Source organism: Centroberyx affinis, unplaced genomic scaffold (genome assembly GCF_046629955.1).
Source record: "Centroberyx affinis isolate AG114_WGS23_722 - 3 ecotype Tasmania unplaced genomic scaffold, CSIRO-AGI_Caff_v1 ptg003554l_1, whole genome shotgun sequence".
Taxonomy (NCBI): domain Eukaryota; kingdom Metazoa; phylum Chordata; class Actinopteri; order Beryciformes; family Berycidae; genus Centroberyx; species Centroberyx affinis.
The window spans coordinates 1-13,573 of NW_027281489.1; the positions used below are offsets into that span (position 1 = coordinate 1).

Genomic DNA, 13,573 nt, shown 5'->3' on the forward strand with positions numbered 1-13,573 from the left:
GTTAGTCTCCGAGTCTCCGCCGAAGCATCACTGCGAAATTACAAATCAAACGTCGACTTGCCCTTCACTTTCCTCACTCCATACGGCGCTTACTCTGTCTTTCTCATGCTATGAATGACACAATATTCGCTTTTTTATGTCCTCCGTACCCGCCCCCCCGTCTTTCTTTCTCTTTGGCTCTCCTGCTCCCCTCTGCCTCTTTCTCTCTCTCTCCGTCTGTCTCTTGTTCGCTGACATTTCTCTCCCTCTCTCTCTGTTTCTCTCTCTCTCTCCGTCTCCTCGTCTGATAATCACATTTCTTTTCAATTGCCTTTTCTTTTTTCTCCCGGATGAAGGCAGGCACGCCAGGGTGACTCAAGGTTACAACAATCTAGAGAGGAGACTGCTCTCTTTTCTTGCCATGTGCCAGAGTATGCTGCGACCAAATATTATCATCGTCTACTCTATTTTCACAATTGAATTTTGCTTTGGCCACAGAGGCCACAGCTTCCTCTGCTTTAAAGCTATTGCTGCTTTTCAATTTTCCTTGTATTGCTTTCCATCTCACAGTGAGCATATGCAGTTCCCACTGTGCATATTTATTTGGTGTGCTCTTTAAAAGACACTGAAATAACGTAGGTTGAATAGTCCTGAACTAAATATGCTGTAAAATGACCCATGAGGCATTATAGACAATCCAGTTTATTTGACATCAACATTTTGGTTATATTTGCTCATGTTCTGCAAAAGACTTGGAAACTTGGTGGAAAATAAGATTCCACATCTCATAACTCAAAATAAGTACCAAATCTTTTAAAGCCTCAATATACATGTACTGTAAAACACATATTTAGTTGTTATATTATCACAATCACAAGCTCAGACGATGTATTTCAGTGTTAAAAAAAAACCTTTGAATCAATGAATCAACATGCAAACAAAATCAGCAGTGAGGCATTAAACACATGATGCCATACAGACATTATGGATTGGCCCTTTTATACATTATGGATTGGTTTCGCTTTCATGGCGTGTCACTGTGAGCGACACGCCAGTATGTCAAGTGATATTTCAACTCATCTTTCTTTAATAGTGTATATATTCAAGGCATTTGCCAGTTCTCATGGGTTCCTTCACAGCACCTTACACAGGAGCGGCATGCATTCCCCAAGGTGGGCGAGTTGAGCGTTTCAACTCCAGGAAGTGCTGATGCATCTTTATTGCCTTTGGTCGGGCAAGGAGACATGTTATCACTGGGATCAGTGTCTTGCCTCCGCTCTCTCTCTCTCTCTCTCTCTCTCTGTCTCTCTCTCGCTCGCTCGCTCTCTCATTTCCATATTGATATTTTCCTGCCTGCCTTGTATGTACAAACGCCTGCTGTGTTCACCTGTTTGCTCTCAGATGAGCTCCTCTGTACGCTGAGACCTCATAGCAGAGGCCAATCTTTCTTCTTGGGAGAGTTTTTTTTTCTCTCTTTTCCCTGCTTCTCAACGCTCTGACAGGCTTTGTCATCTTTTCCCTCAAAGGCCTGGTAGGAGATTTTGACCACGTTTATCACCAGTTAGGATGTTCCACACATAGAAGATCGCTGTGAGAATTGGGACTCTGGTCAATTAACTTTTCTTTCAGTCAATTCAGATATAAATAGAAACTGTGCTTCATTTGATGTTGATAGAATATTGATTCTCAATTACTTCTTAATAGGTTGAATATGACATCCTTCTCATTGCAAAAGTTGGTCAATATTTAAATTATAAAGACAACCTACTTCCTGAATTGCTTGTATTGAAAGAGAATTGAAGCCAACCCTACTGAGATTTCCATGTTCTAATTGATGTCACACATGATTTTCTGGACACCCTGATCAAGGCATTGTTTTCTGTCATGACAAATGTTTAGCTAAACTACTCTTTAAAAGTAAAAAATAATATATAACAATAATAACTATGTTTCTATTGTGCTTCTCTTAACAAAGTTACAACAACACTTGTAGTTTAAGTTTAGATGCAGTTGACTTCCAAACCCATTAGTTTAATCTATCTCATTAATATTACACACCATTTTTACTGGCCTCCATCTTCCAAAATATTTTTCAAAATGTTCAAGAAATGTACAAGATTGCTTATGATTAAGAAAAACTAGAATGTCATTTACAAATCACATGAGATTAAGAACAAATAGGACAAAGGCTTTAGTAAATTCAATACCTGAAGGAAGGAGAAATGTTGGACTGTAAGTTTATTCATGCTATGTCTTGAATAATGAATACTGACATTCCAACACTTGAAGGAGGAGAAGAAATAAAAGTCTATAATAATAATAATCTGAGATGTTGTCTATAATAGACATCATCTCAGATTTCCTTGCCAGCTACAGGCTTTAACATAATTATGAATTGGATTGATGGGAAGGAGCACAGGCTACTTTTCATACTAACTTCAATTGAACATACTTGTAAAGATTGCAATCTCAAAGGCAGTGTTTTTTCATAATCATTATTCCCCATATTCAAAAAATAATGAGCTTTGTGAAACCTGGCAAAAGCAAGGATTGGAGGCAAGATCAAACAGCGGGCTTGGTTGATTATTCAGCTTGTATCTGCCTGTCACTTGTTCTTTGTCAGGTTTAAGTTTCCAGAAAAGTTCTTGTGGCCGCGTGTCAAAGTGAGTGAGCCTATTTTTATTTACTGTCATTTTAGCATATTTAGACATATCCTCTGGGTGTCATTAACCACATCTCTCCCTGGGGACAGTGGATGCACTTGGTAAATAAACTTGTGTTTGCTGTTGTTGAGGCATTTTTTTGTTGTAGATTTAATTGTCTACACCTTCTTTTTTTGTTTGCCTTCTGTCTTTTGAGAGGGAAGATAAACAGGCAGTAAAAGAGACTGCTTTAAATACATGACAAGGGATGAATTCATTATTGCTATCCATTTTGGGCCCTATTTTATGTATTTAGGCACTTTATTGTCTTCTAAATAAAGTGCTTTAACGTGTGAAAGACAGTATGCCAAACCAACAACTGTAGCACATTCTCATGCAGTGGCAGTTTTCTGAAAATATGTGGCCAGTCAGCCTGTTTTGTTTTTCTTTGCTCCCTGGTTGATGCCATGGAATCATGTATTTCAGAAGCTAGTTGTTTCCATAGTTAATGCGATGCCCGGGTGTTGAAAACTTGGAAAAAGCAATGAATATTCAGCAAGCAAACATCAGCAACCATATAAACAATGATTCATGGCGGCAATGCAGCACTTAAGCTGGTTACGAATGGGATCAGGCTAGGTAAGGCTTAAAAGATGAGAGATGATGGATGGATGGATTGATGGATGGATGGATTGATGGATGGATGGATGAGTGTGTTCATGTGGATGCTTGTTTGTTTTTTCTCTGACTATAGGAAATGTAAGAAGCTAAGTGTTTGTCAGCTCAGTATATTGCATTTTCCCTAATAAGGCATAACAAAATGTGTGTGTGTGTGTGTGTCTGTGTGTGTGTGTGTGTGTGTCCGTGTACACACACACGCCCATGTGCACGTCTGCATATGTGTGTGCCTGTGTCAATACCACATCATATAACTACAGCTGTGTGAATAATAACTTGGTTGTTTGTCAGTGTGACTGACACTGCTTCCAATTAAGAAGAGCAGGTTGCTTAAACTATGGATGCTTTGTAGATTAAGGATTTTTATATCAAAATGTACATACAAGTCACTGTATCATCCAATTTATCAAAGAAATAATAAAAAAAAAAACATTCTTGTGGACCATAAATCCAATCACAGAAGAAAAAAAATAATCCATCCTACCTGGTTCAACCGAAATAATCAAACTACAACACCATCAAAGGCTGTCTGGCCAGGTCCCGCCATGCTCTGGATAGATAGAAACAGGGAAGTATCATTTCCATCCTGTCTTTGTAGAAGCCCCTCACTGAAAATGAGATGAAATTCTCAGAGAGGCAAACCCTTGGAAAGAGCAGAAGTGTGCTTCATAACAAATACCTTGATTTCCCCACACCTCTCTAACAGAACTTGGATTGACATGAATTGAACCTATGCTAAAAACTTTGACAGAAACCTCCACAAAGGTACATGAACTGTGAACTTTTTTCAGACAACCTAAAGTTTAAAAATATTGCTTGTGCTGTGAATTCCAGCAGTAAGCCTGAAGATTAGGTAAGGACCTTATTTCCCAAGACTCAAGTGCAGACTTTTTGTTGGACACTGCAGAATAGAATAGAATAGAATAGAATAGAATAGAAAAGAGGTGTATTGTTCATCCAAAGTAATTTCTCTGTCTTTGTCAGAATATCCCTAAAAAGAAAATATTGGTATCCTTTAAAGTTGTAGCCGATTTACTTCTGTCAACTTCTAGTTTACATTTCCCCTTTACAAACTTCACAGTGTCAAATCTATCTTGAAAATTAACTGTTGTCTCCAGCTAACAAAGATGACCCAAATAAGAAGACATGGATGTGACAATATAGTTTGTAAGGTGACATGTTTTTGAAGGATTATTTCCTGGCGGAAACTTCCATCTCTTCCTGTGGGTGTCAGGTGATTGACAGTAAGCAGACTGTAACGTATTTCCCACACTGATATGGAAAAACTCAACTTGGGCACAATGAAATAACACTAAAACAGAAACTTTGACAAAGCCAAATTAAGGCTTCATGTTTACTGTGATGGATTATCTAGCTCGGGCAATTTTTTAGTCTGTGGAAGTTGTTTTTCATACTGTACAGGAAGGAATTACAGCAAATGGCCTTTCCTGAAGGTAGGAAATCAAGCCGTGATATCTCCAATATGTGTAGACACCAGCAGGAATAATAGAGTCCTACTTCTCTTGTATAAAACTCTGACAAACCTATAACTATCCATTCCTATGAAACTTGGATTATTTGCCGGATTATTCAAAGATTATAACCTGCTATTCGGCAGGAATTGATTCTGAGATGAGATGTTTCAGATTAGATTATTCAATGATTTTCCGATTAGGTTCCTAAAGTACTTTTTCCCACTCTGTCTCATCTCAGAGGCCCAGAGGCAGCCATTGTCTTGTGACAGACTGCAGAAGTGTGTTCATCTGCGCAAACATAATGGTGCCACCTGTCTGAGGACAAACTGGGTCACCAGGGAAGTCATATTGACAGCTGCCATCTCAACTTTCATCTCTGATTAAATTGTAGGAATCTTTGTGTTGGACACACCGCTGGACATGGGCCGTATGTTCCAGCTTTTCCCTCTGATTAAGTCCTCCTCCAGATTTATCGGCCATGGGAAATAATGGGAAACACAGCGAATGTAGAAGTTTTAGGCCATTAGTCATGGCTTTTATTGGCATGGGCTCTGTCTGGCACGTAGCCAGTGACCTGCACAGAGGACAAAGCAAGTAACGCCTCTCCTGGCTCCTGGCAAAGAAAGGCATAGCAGTGAGGGGGCGGCAGTAAGAGGAGGAGAAAGTGAGAGAGTAGACGCGACAGCAGTATAGGTGGGAGGTGTGGGGATGGAGGAGAAAAAAATGCTTTCATAATATATGGTAAAAAAAATGCTATACAAAAAAAGGGATTCCATAGCACTCCAAAACTATTCTTAAAAGTCTTTGATATTTGCTTCTAATATAAAAACAGTTCTAAGAAAAAATGCACAAAACCATCTAACAGGGATTTACAATAGTGTCTAGACAGGATAGCTGGTCCCCTAGGCAACAATTCCAAAAAAAAAAAAAAAATGAGCCCATGTGTTTTGTTATGAAATTAAAGTTCAAGCAAGAGAAGGAGAAGCGAGACAAGATGCAAGCATACTATAACATTTACCATTACACATTATTTACACCTTAGTTTGGGCACACAATAGTATCAGGATATCAATAATTAATCAGAACACAGTATCAGTGCAGTAAACACACATAATATATCATTTACCAGATTAAATCAAATAATGGGGCAGTTTCTAATTTGCTTCATGACGAGATACAATATGTTATAACCCCAATATAACAGTTTCATACACCATTATAACACAGCGTAATCCATCTCTGTTTCCCTTTCTTTTCTTTATTGCTGCTGACAGCTTGACTTGTAAGAGAGAGCCTGGATGCGTAAATGGAGCAAAACTCCGGCTACATTCACCCTGCTCTCTCTCCAGACAACTTGATTTTAGACACTGAACCGTGCGTACTGTGCTCTCAGAGGCCGCGCTGTACTGTGTGAAGCTTGAGGCGCCTATTTGCTACAGCTGAGTTAGGAGTGAAGCGAATGTTGATCCTCACAGCTCCATGTTATAAATAACTTAACAGAAAAGCCTAATTACTGGTAGGTGTAAAAGCAACAAAGTCACTATTGGAATTCCTTTCAAATGTTTTGAACTTTTCCTCATCGCTACAGTGCAAGAGATGTTGCTGGCTTAAATAAGTACTAAACACTGTACATATGGTGTGGGCGTTTTGGGACCATTTTACAGGTTCACACACACCAGGCAAGATGACAGGACCAGGTGCGTAAAGATGGCAACCCTTTGAATAGCTGTAATTGGGTACTTCTGTCAAATGAAACAGTACAATGTGTTCCCAATATTTCCCACAGTTTTGTAATAAGGCTTTATGTTAAGTTATTTATAGGGTGCAGCTCTTTGGGCAAGTATGGTATAGGCTCAGCATACTGTATGGTAATGTTAGACACACACACACACACACACACACTCATACACACACTCTTCTCCCACCCCAAATCCTTGTAGACACTTCCTGGACAGGTCTCCGTTAATTGCTGTCCAATAGATTGATGGATCACAGCGTGAGAGAAGAGGCTGGGAGACGTCTCTGTAGAGGAATAAAACATGGCCCCTCTCCAACACACACACACACACACACACACACACACACACACATACATACATACTCACACATACAGTATACTTCCCTCCCTACACACATACACAACACATACAAGCATGGACTCACATCCATACGAGCACACACATTTTGACTTGCAAACAAATTCCCATCTCCTCCCTTTCTCTTTCACTGATTCACACACACACACACACACATCCACACACACACGCAGACAATCTCACATGCCCGACAACAGAGACAGTTATCAGCTAATTAGTGCTACAGTAGCTGCAGGGGCCAACCTTATTGACACTGCAATGACAGTTTGCTGGTTTGAGTGGTGCCGTCAGTCGTCCAACCATGTCACTCTGATTCAATTATAAATAGACGGATGCAGGAATAAAACTCAGAACTCCCCGCAGGCAACACTGCTCTCAGATGCCTAGGCCACTTGAACAACCATATGTGCTATTGTGTGCAAATTGACTGATGTCTTCCCATTGTGGGTATGAATGAGTGAACGAATGAATGAATGCATAAATGAATGAATGAGTATTTTTTTTCATCTCTTGCTACATAAGCACCCCGCCTCACATGAGATTTAAACTGCATCCAGCAGCATACAAATATACATAAAACAGAAACAATGGCTGCGTGTCGGCGCTCAGCGGGAGGGGATTACACAAGCCATTGTTTTGCTATTCAATATTGGCCCTCCTCCAGATGGTTTGGTTTCAGTCATACGATGCTGATATCTTTTTAAACGTCAGAGTGTGAGCAGGGTAGAACAGGCTTCTAGGAATCTGCAACTGAAACGGTATCAATTCTTTATTTATATAATATGATGAAATTTTAGGCTACATGTGTAATAGGTTTGGGGGATGTTAAATATTCTTGGTAATGAGCCTCAGGCTAGGTTACCCAAAGCTTATTGCTTTTTCAATTGCTGGGAAGCTTTACTAATATGGAGGTGCAGAATATCTTCCATAAACATTATGTTTACATTTTTTGACACATCCAGGGATGCAGTGGATGGTACAACCCATTTATCTCCTCCTTTATCTTTGACATAAATTCAACATCATAATGGTAATACTTTTTATGGAGTGTGTATGAAGGTAGAGTATTTTAAGCAAAAAACACAAATTAATACTTTCCTTAATTGATTCTTGTTTGTAGTCCTTTTTTGACTGTTTGCCTTATGATAAGCACCGATTAGAGCGCATGGTTTGCTCACTTTTTTTTATTATCACCACATCAGTGGAAACATCCTATTATAGCAGCACTATCTCATGCCTTGTAGCTGGAGGAGATTATTTGGGGGAGTCGTGACGTAACCTGGAGCTGAGCAGAGGAAAAAAGTCGCTCTTGTCTGAGGAACACACGCAGAGAGAGAGAGAGAGAGAGAGAGAGAGAGAGAGAGATGGGGGGGGGGGGGGGGGTCGCGCTGATATGCACTGGTCCTCGTTGCCTGCAACTATTTCGATCACTATAGATCATCTGATGAGAAAACAAGTCACCGAAACAGCACCTTAGGGAGCCAGGTCTTGCGCAATTTGATATTTTTTTTGCCTACAAAGAAAGATAAAGGGGATTACCTACCACAGTGCTTCTGAACACAAAATTCAACTGCATAGCCTGTTTTCAAATGGTACGACATGCAGCTGAAACAAAACGAGGGTTATCCGGGGGGTGCATACTTTACGAAACTGCCTACTCCCGTGCGTAAAATGGCAAGAGTTGCATTGGACTGAAGCAAGAGGGAGACAGAGAGGGGGGAGAGGGGGGAAGAAAGAGAGGGAGGGGGGCAGCAGAGAGAGGGAAAGTGACGGAGCGACAGAGTGAGAACAAGATAGAGAGAGAAACGGAGAGAGAGAGAGGAAGACAGAGCGACAGAGAGAGGGAGGGAAATAGAGAGAGAGAGAGAGAGAGGCTGCAAGGCGACTTGGTGGGCAGTGTTCGCCTCTGCCTCTCCAGCAGTGGGAGAGATGTGCGTAACATGCAGCGGAGAGCGGTGATCATCATCTGCGCACCGCATCGCCGTGGACTGCCGTGCGCACTCGAAGACGGAGACGCATCGAGGGGCGCACCCCACTCCGCCGAGCCTGTCGTGACCGAGACACCGATAAACACAGAGGGAGATTGTTGAAGAAGAAGAAGAAGAAGCAAAAGAAGAAGGAGAAGTGGTCTAGGGGAAGATGCCAGCCCTTCAGGCGGTGATAGGGGGTTAATTGCCCCTCTGTTTGGAGCGGTACCCACTCTGACTCACCGACCGCGAATCAAGCGCACATATTTTTTTTGATCCACGGGATCTTTCCTCTCTATCACATCTCAGTCGGACTATAAAGTGGGATTTTTGTGTGAGGGAATGAGAGCAACATTACATGGCCAACAGAATGGGAGTCAGTGTGTGTGTGTGAGCTGAGCTGGAGTGTCTCTCTCCCCCTCCACGGCTGTCTCGGTCCGTCAGAAACCTCCCTACGCCAGGATGCAGCTGCTCAGAGTTGCGTGGGCACTCACCGGAGCGGCGATATGCTGCTTTCTCCTTCTCCTTATCCACTCACGCCTGCTCAAAGAAGGTAATCAATCAGCATTCCCCTCATTTTTTTTTCACTTGGTGATGTTTTATGAAGCTATTGGCAATGACACTTGTCGGCTTCCCCGTATTTTATATGAAGTTTTCAGCAAAAACATCATCACAATGCGGAATTTGTCCATCGCGCTCCGGCGCAATCGCAATTAATCTCCGATATGTTCTCTCAGTAATAATAACATAAAAATCCGGCCGAAACTAAACCAGAATCACTTGCATGAACCAGAGAAGATCTTAGCTCAGCTCTAATTTTCCTCCGCTGTAATTTCCCTCAATCACAGCATATCAACAAGTCAATCCCCAAGGCTTATCGATTGATCAATTTTGCATGAGCGAAGAAATAACTTACTGTATCAACAAGCTGTGCTGAAAAAAAAGTAACCTTAAAAACAACAGTGCGCTGTATAGAATAGAATAATGATTTATAGTAAATGTTTTCAATAGATGGCACTAGAGTCTAGCTTAAGGGTAACATTGAGGTCAAGCGGTTCTGATGTCGTTCCATTAGCATCTATTCTATCCCTGTTTTCAAGCCTGGATAAATTTCAACCCCCATAATCATTCACACACCCTACAGCGATTCTTAGTGGTTTAATACCGTGCCTGTGGTGTGTCTGTCATCGTAGTCATGCTGTATGAATGACATAGCCTGCGGACATGGCTGCATATTAGCATGTGGTTCAGCTATAGGGGTAATTAATTGATCTTCATTTGCCGACATTCCAGAGTGACTATTAGTAATGACGTGTAATTTAATGATTCCTGCAGTCATCATAGAGCAAAGAGCATCCATCAAAACTTAACAGATGTTTCAGTGTGGGAGATTGTTCCTTGTCACAAGCCATCAATATCATCCCCCAAAATATAAATACAAATATCACACATGTCTAGAGGGAAATCTTCAGGCAGAGGGTGAGTACACTTACAGCGTCAAACTCCTTATGAAAGTCAAATGACTGCACTGTATATAGAATAACCTATTTTTCCCTCGTAACAATGAACTTGGCATAAAAAACAGCTCTATGCATGCACACCCTGGGGTGAGCAGAGCCTGTTTGGCACTTAGGAAGGGTTCATGGGTTTTCTCCTCTTTGCTGGATTTAGAGAGGCATGGCTTGGAATGGCCCTCCGTCTCCTCCCTGCCTCCGGCCCTGGGCAAATATTCAGGTCAAGCAGTGGCAAACACTCTCTCCCCACTGTGGTACGTCCATCACTACTGTGGGGAAGGGGAATCTCCAGCCATGCCGAGCGAGAGAAAGAGCCTGTCTGTCAGCCAAGATAGGAGACAGGGGGGTAGTTCGGCATTTTGTTCCAGCACATGCTCAAGCCTGCCTGTGTGCGTTTGGATTTTCAATTTACTGTGGCATGCTAGCCTTTTCTACAGAGGTCAAAACGAGGAGATTTGTGCGGCTACCTCACAGTATGACAAAAGCGCTGCTCGTGGCTGTGTTAATATGAGGGACTCTCATTAGATTCAGGCCATCAGCATTGTTGAGCTTGTTGACTGGCAAGGCAATATTTTTGACCTTCACCGCTGTGTTGTTTGTCAGTATCATGTTGTGCTTTTACAGTGAGGTGTTTTTCCCCTAAGCCTGCATTTTTCTTTGCTTTCAAAACCTGACACAGAATAGCTTTTAGCTTTGGGGTATGTTGCTGGTCGCTCTGTAAGAGGAGGATGCAATTGAAGTTCATTACAGTTTATGAGGTCCCCTCTCATTGAAATCTACGAGAGAGAGAGAGAGAGAGAGAGAGAGAGAGAGAGAGAGAGAGAGAGAGAGAGGGAGAGAGAGACACAAAGGAGGTTTGAGAACATGCTCACTTTAGGCTGTAAGAATGGCCAAGGTCACAGCCAGCTGTAAGGGCTAAGACGTAGAGATATAATGAATTCCAAGGACTGCATTAGTGACAGTCTTTTGGGGACGAGCATAATGAAAGGCACGCACAAGGGGGGCTAAAAGCGAACAGACCCATTTTACTAGTCTCGCACAGTATTCCTTCACAAACAATAAAACATTAGTGTTGTGAAACACGACCCACTCCAATGTGAATTACATTTAGAGAACAATAGGAGGAGGAAAAACAAGAAAAGAAAACAACTATTTTTAGTCTCTCCTCCATCATGCCACACATTCACCCACTTTGTCTATGTGTGTGTTCATAAGTGTGCGTGTGCATGTATGCCAGTGCTGGTGGTAGATATGTGTATGCAGGTGGTATGCTATCTGAAGATAGCCTACGGACAGTGCGTAGCTTGAGTTATTACCATATTGGGGAGGGTGGGAGCGCATGCTAGCTAGATATCTAGGAAGGCAGTGTTGTTGCCAATGGGAGAGCTCTGACATTTTATTGTAAACACCGAGAAACAAAATGTCATCCCTCTGTCAGCCTTAAGATAGCCAAATATGTCAGGAAGGTGTATTTTTGGGAGTCGTATACCTCATTGCGTCAGCTCTCTTGCATAATGTGACACGGAATCTCATGTGTTGAGAAATGAGGATGCAGAGAGGGTGGATTGGGAACGCCAACATATTAAAACATTATGCATAGAAAATGTGGATGAATTTTGCACTATAAATTTCTCACGCTGTCCACTTCAATAATTCAAGCAATGGAGCAAATCCCATTTGCGGTCTTCATTGGCCAAGATATTTGTCACATGGCAATAGAGACCCTGACAGGTTCATGAAGTAGTTCTTGGCATGGGAATTCACTGGCGAACCCAGTTCAGTCATATTTAGCATGGGATAAGGTAGAATAATGAAGAGCTTCCTTCCAAAGATGAGATAACTATATGATATATACTCTTATGAAATGACTGCTGGCATGAAATTAAAGCACATTATGGGTTACTATTAAAGTTATGAGTTACCTTAAGATGACATATAGTTCTTCCTGAATACAAGAAGAGGATTGTTGGAGTTATGTGAAAATTTGCATTTAAGATGTGAAAATTTATTGTTAAAGTTAAATTGTCACAATAATAGAACACTTACTTCCTTTTATGCATTATATAGTGCTGGGTAAAAACAGTAAAGAGTAAAGAACAATATGGTTTGTGGAAAATGATTTTCTGAAGTGCTGTAGACCCTGAGGAGGTTTACACAGGCATACAGGAGTGAAATGTGTTGATCTTGAATGACTGACCTGAATTTGCCTCCTGATGTCGTTGCACTGTGGCTATAGTGTTAGTTGCTACAAAATGGGTTTGGAATAAAAACCTATTATGTATCAAGGGAAACCGACTTGAAAAGCTAGAAAATGTAATTTAATTTAAAAAAAAGTGAGTACTTCTATGAAGAGGATCACCTGTAGCTCCCTCTACTGGTCTGTGCCTTTCTCTCTCAATTTCTGTTTTCATTGTGCCCACTCAGGTGTCACCTATTACATGTTTGACACCATCACTGTGTGTATTGTACACCAAAGAAAGGCATATTGCCCAAAATGTCTGTGTGGCAGTAGCAGGTTGAACTGGAGTCCCATATTTCTTATTTATGAGTTCAGAAAGCCTCATGTCTGCACACACCAGTGGCGTCCTCTGCCTCCCCCAAAGAGACCACCAGTCTGCCTGACTGCAGTTATTGATTCTCAGTTAAACCCACAGAGTGAGACGCAGTGTGCCAAAGTGACAGAGATATGTGTATTCATACAGAGTGCATGACAACAGGCAACCAGAATCTGTTCCTTTGGCACAGATAGAAGTAGGGTCCAGGGATTCCTTTTTGCTGGGTTTAAAGAGATATGGATTAGAATGGCATGGCGTGGCGTGGCAGTTCCTTTCTGCTTTAAGCCTCAGGCAGATATCTGGGTCAAGCAGTGGCAAACGCTCTCCCCTCCGTGTCATGCACGTACATGGCCCATGGAGAAAGGGAAGCCCTGCCATGTCTTTATTCATGAGTTCAGAAAGGGGGACACCTCTTGTCTACACTCACAAGTAGCCTCTGTCTTTCACCATTCCTTGTTTTGCCTTGACTATATTCCTTGAAATATATGCATTCAACTGGTGGTACAGGAGCAAATATAGAATGCTAAATGCAGCTTTCTGGCTGTGCCGTTACGAGGCATGGTGGTTTGCCTGCATGTAAAAGATGGAGATTGTGTAATTACAGTCAAGGCACTAGTGAAGTGCAGTATCAGGTGTGACTTGAATGCAACTGACTGATAACAGAGGG

General features: G+C 41.6%; 1 protein-coding gene across 1 annotated transcript in view; it reads left to right on the plus strand.

Annotated features, from left to right (window-relative positions):
* Nucleotides 1-9,299: 9,299 nt before the first annotated feature.
* tafa5a (TAFA chemokine like family member 5a) overlaps nucleotides 9,300-13,573 on the plus strand; it is an 82,519-nt gene continuing 78,245 nt past the window's right edge. Inside the window, exon 1 of the mRNA XM_071540038.1 lies at nucleotides 9,300-9,390. Coding sequence (XP_071396139.1) covers nucleotides 9,300-9,390 — 91 coding nt within the window. The remainder of the gene's footprint in view (nucleotides 9,391-13,573) is intronic.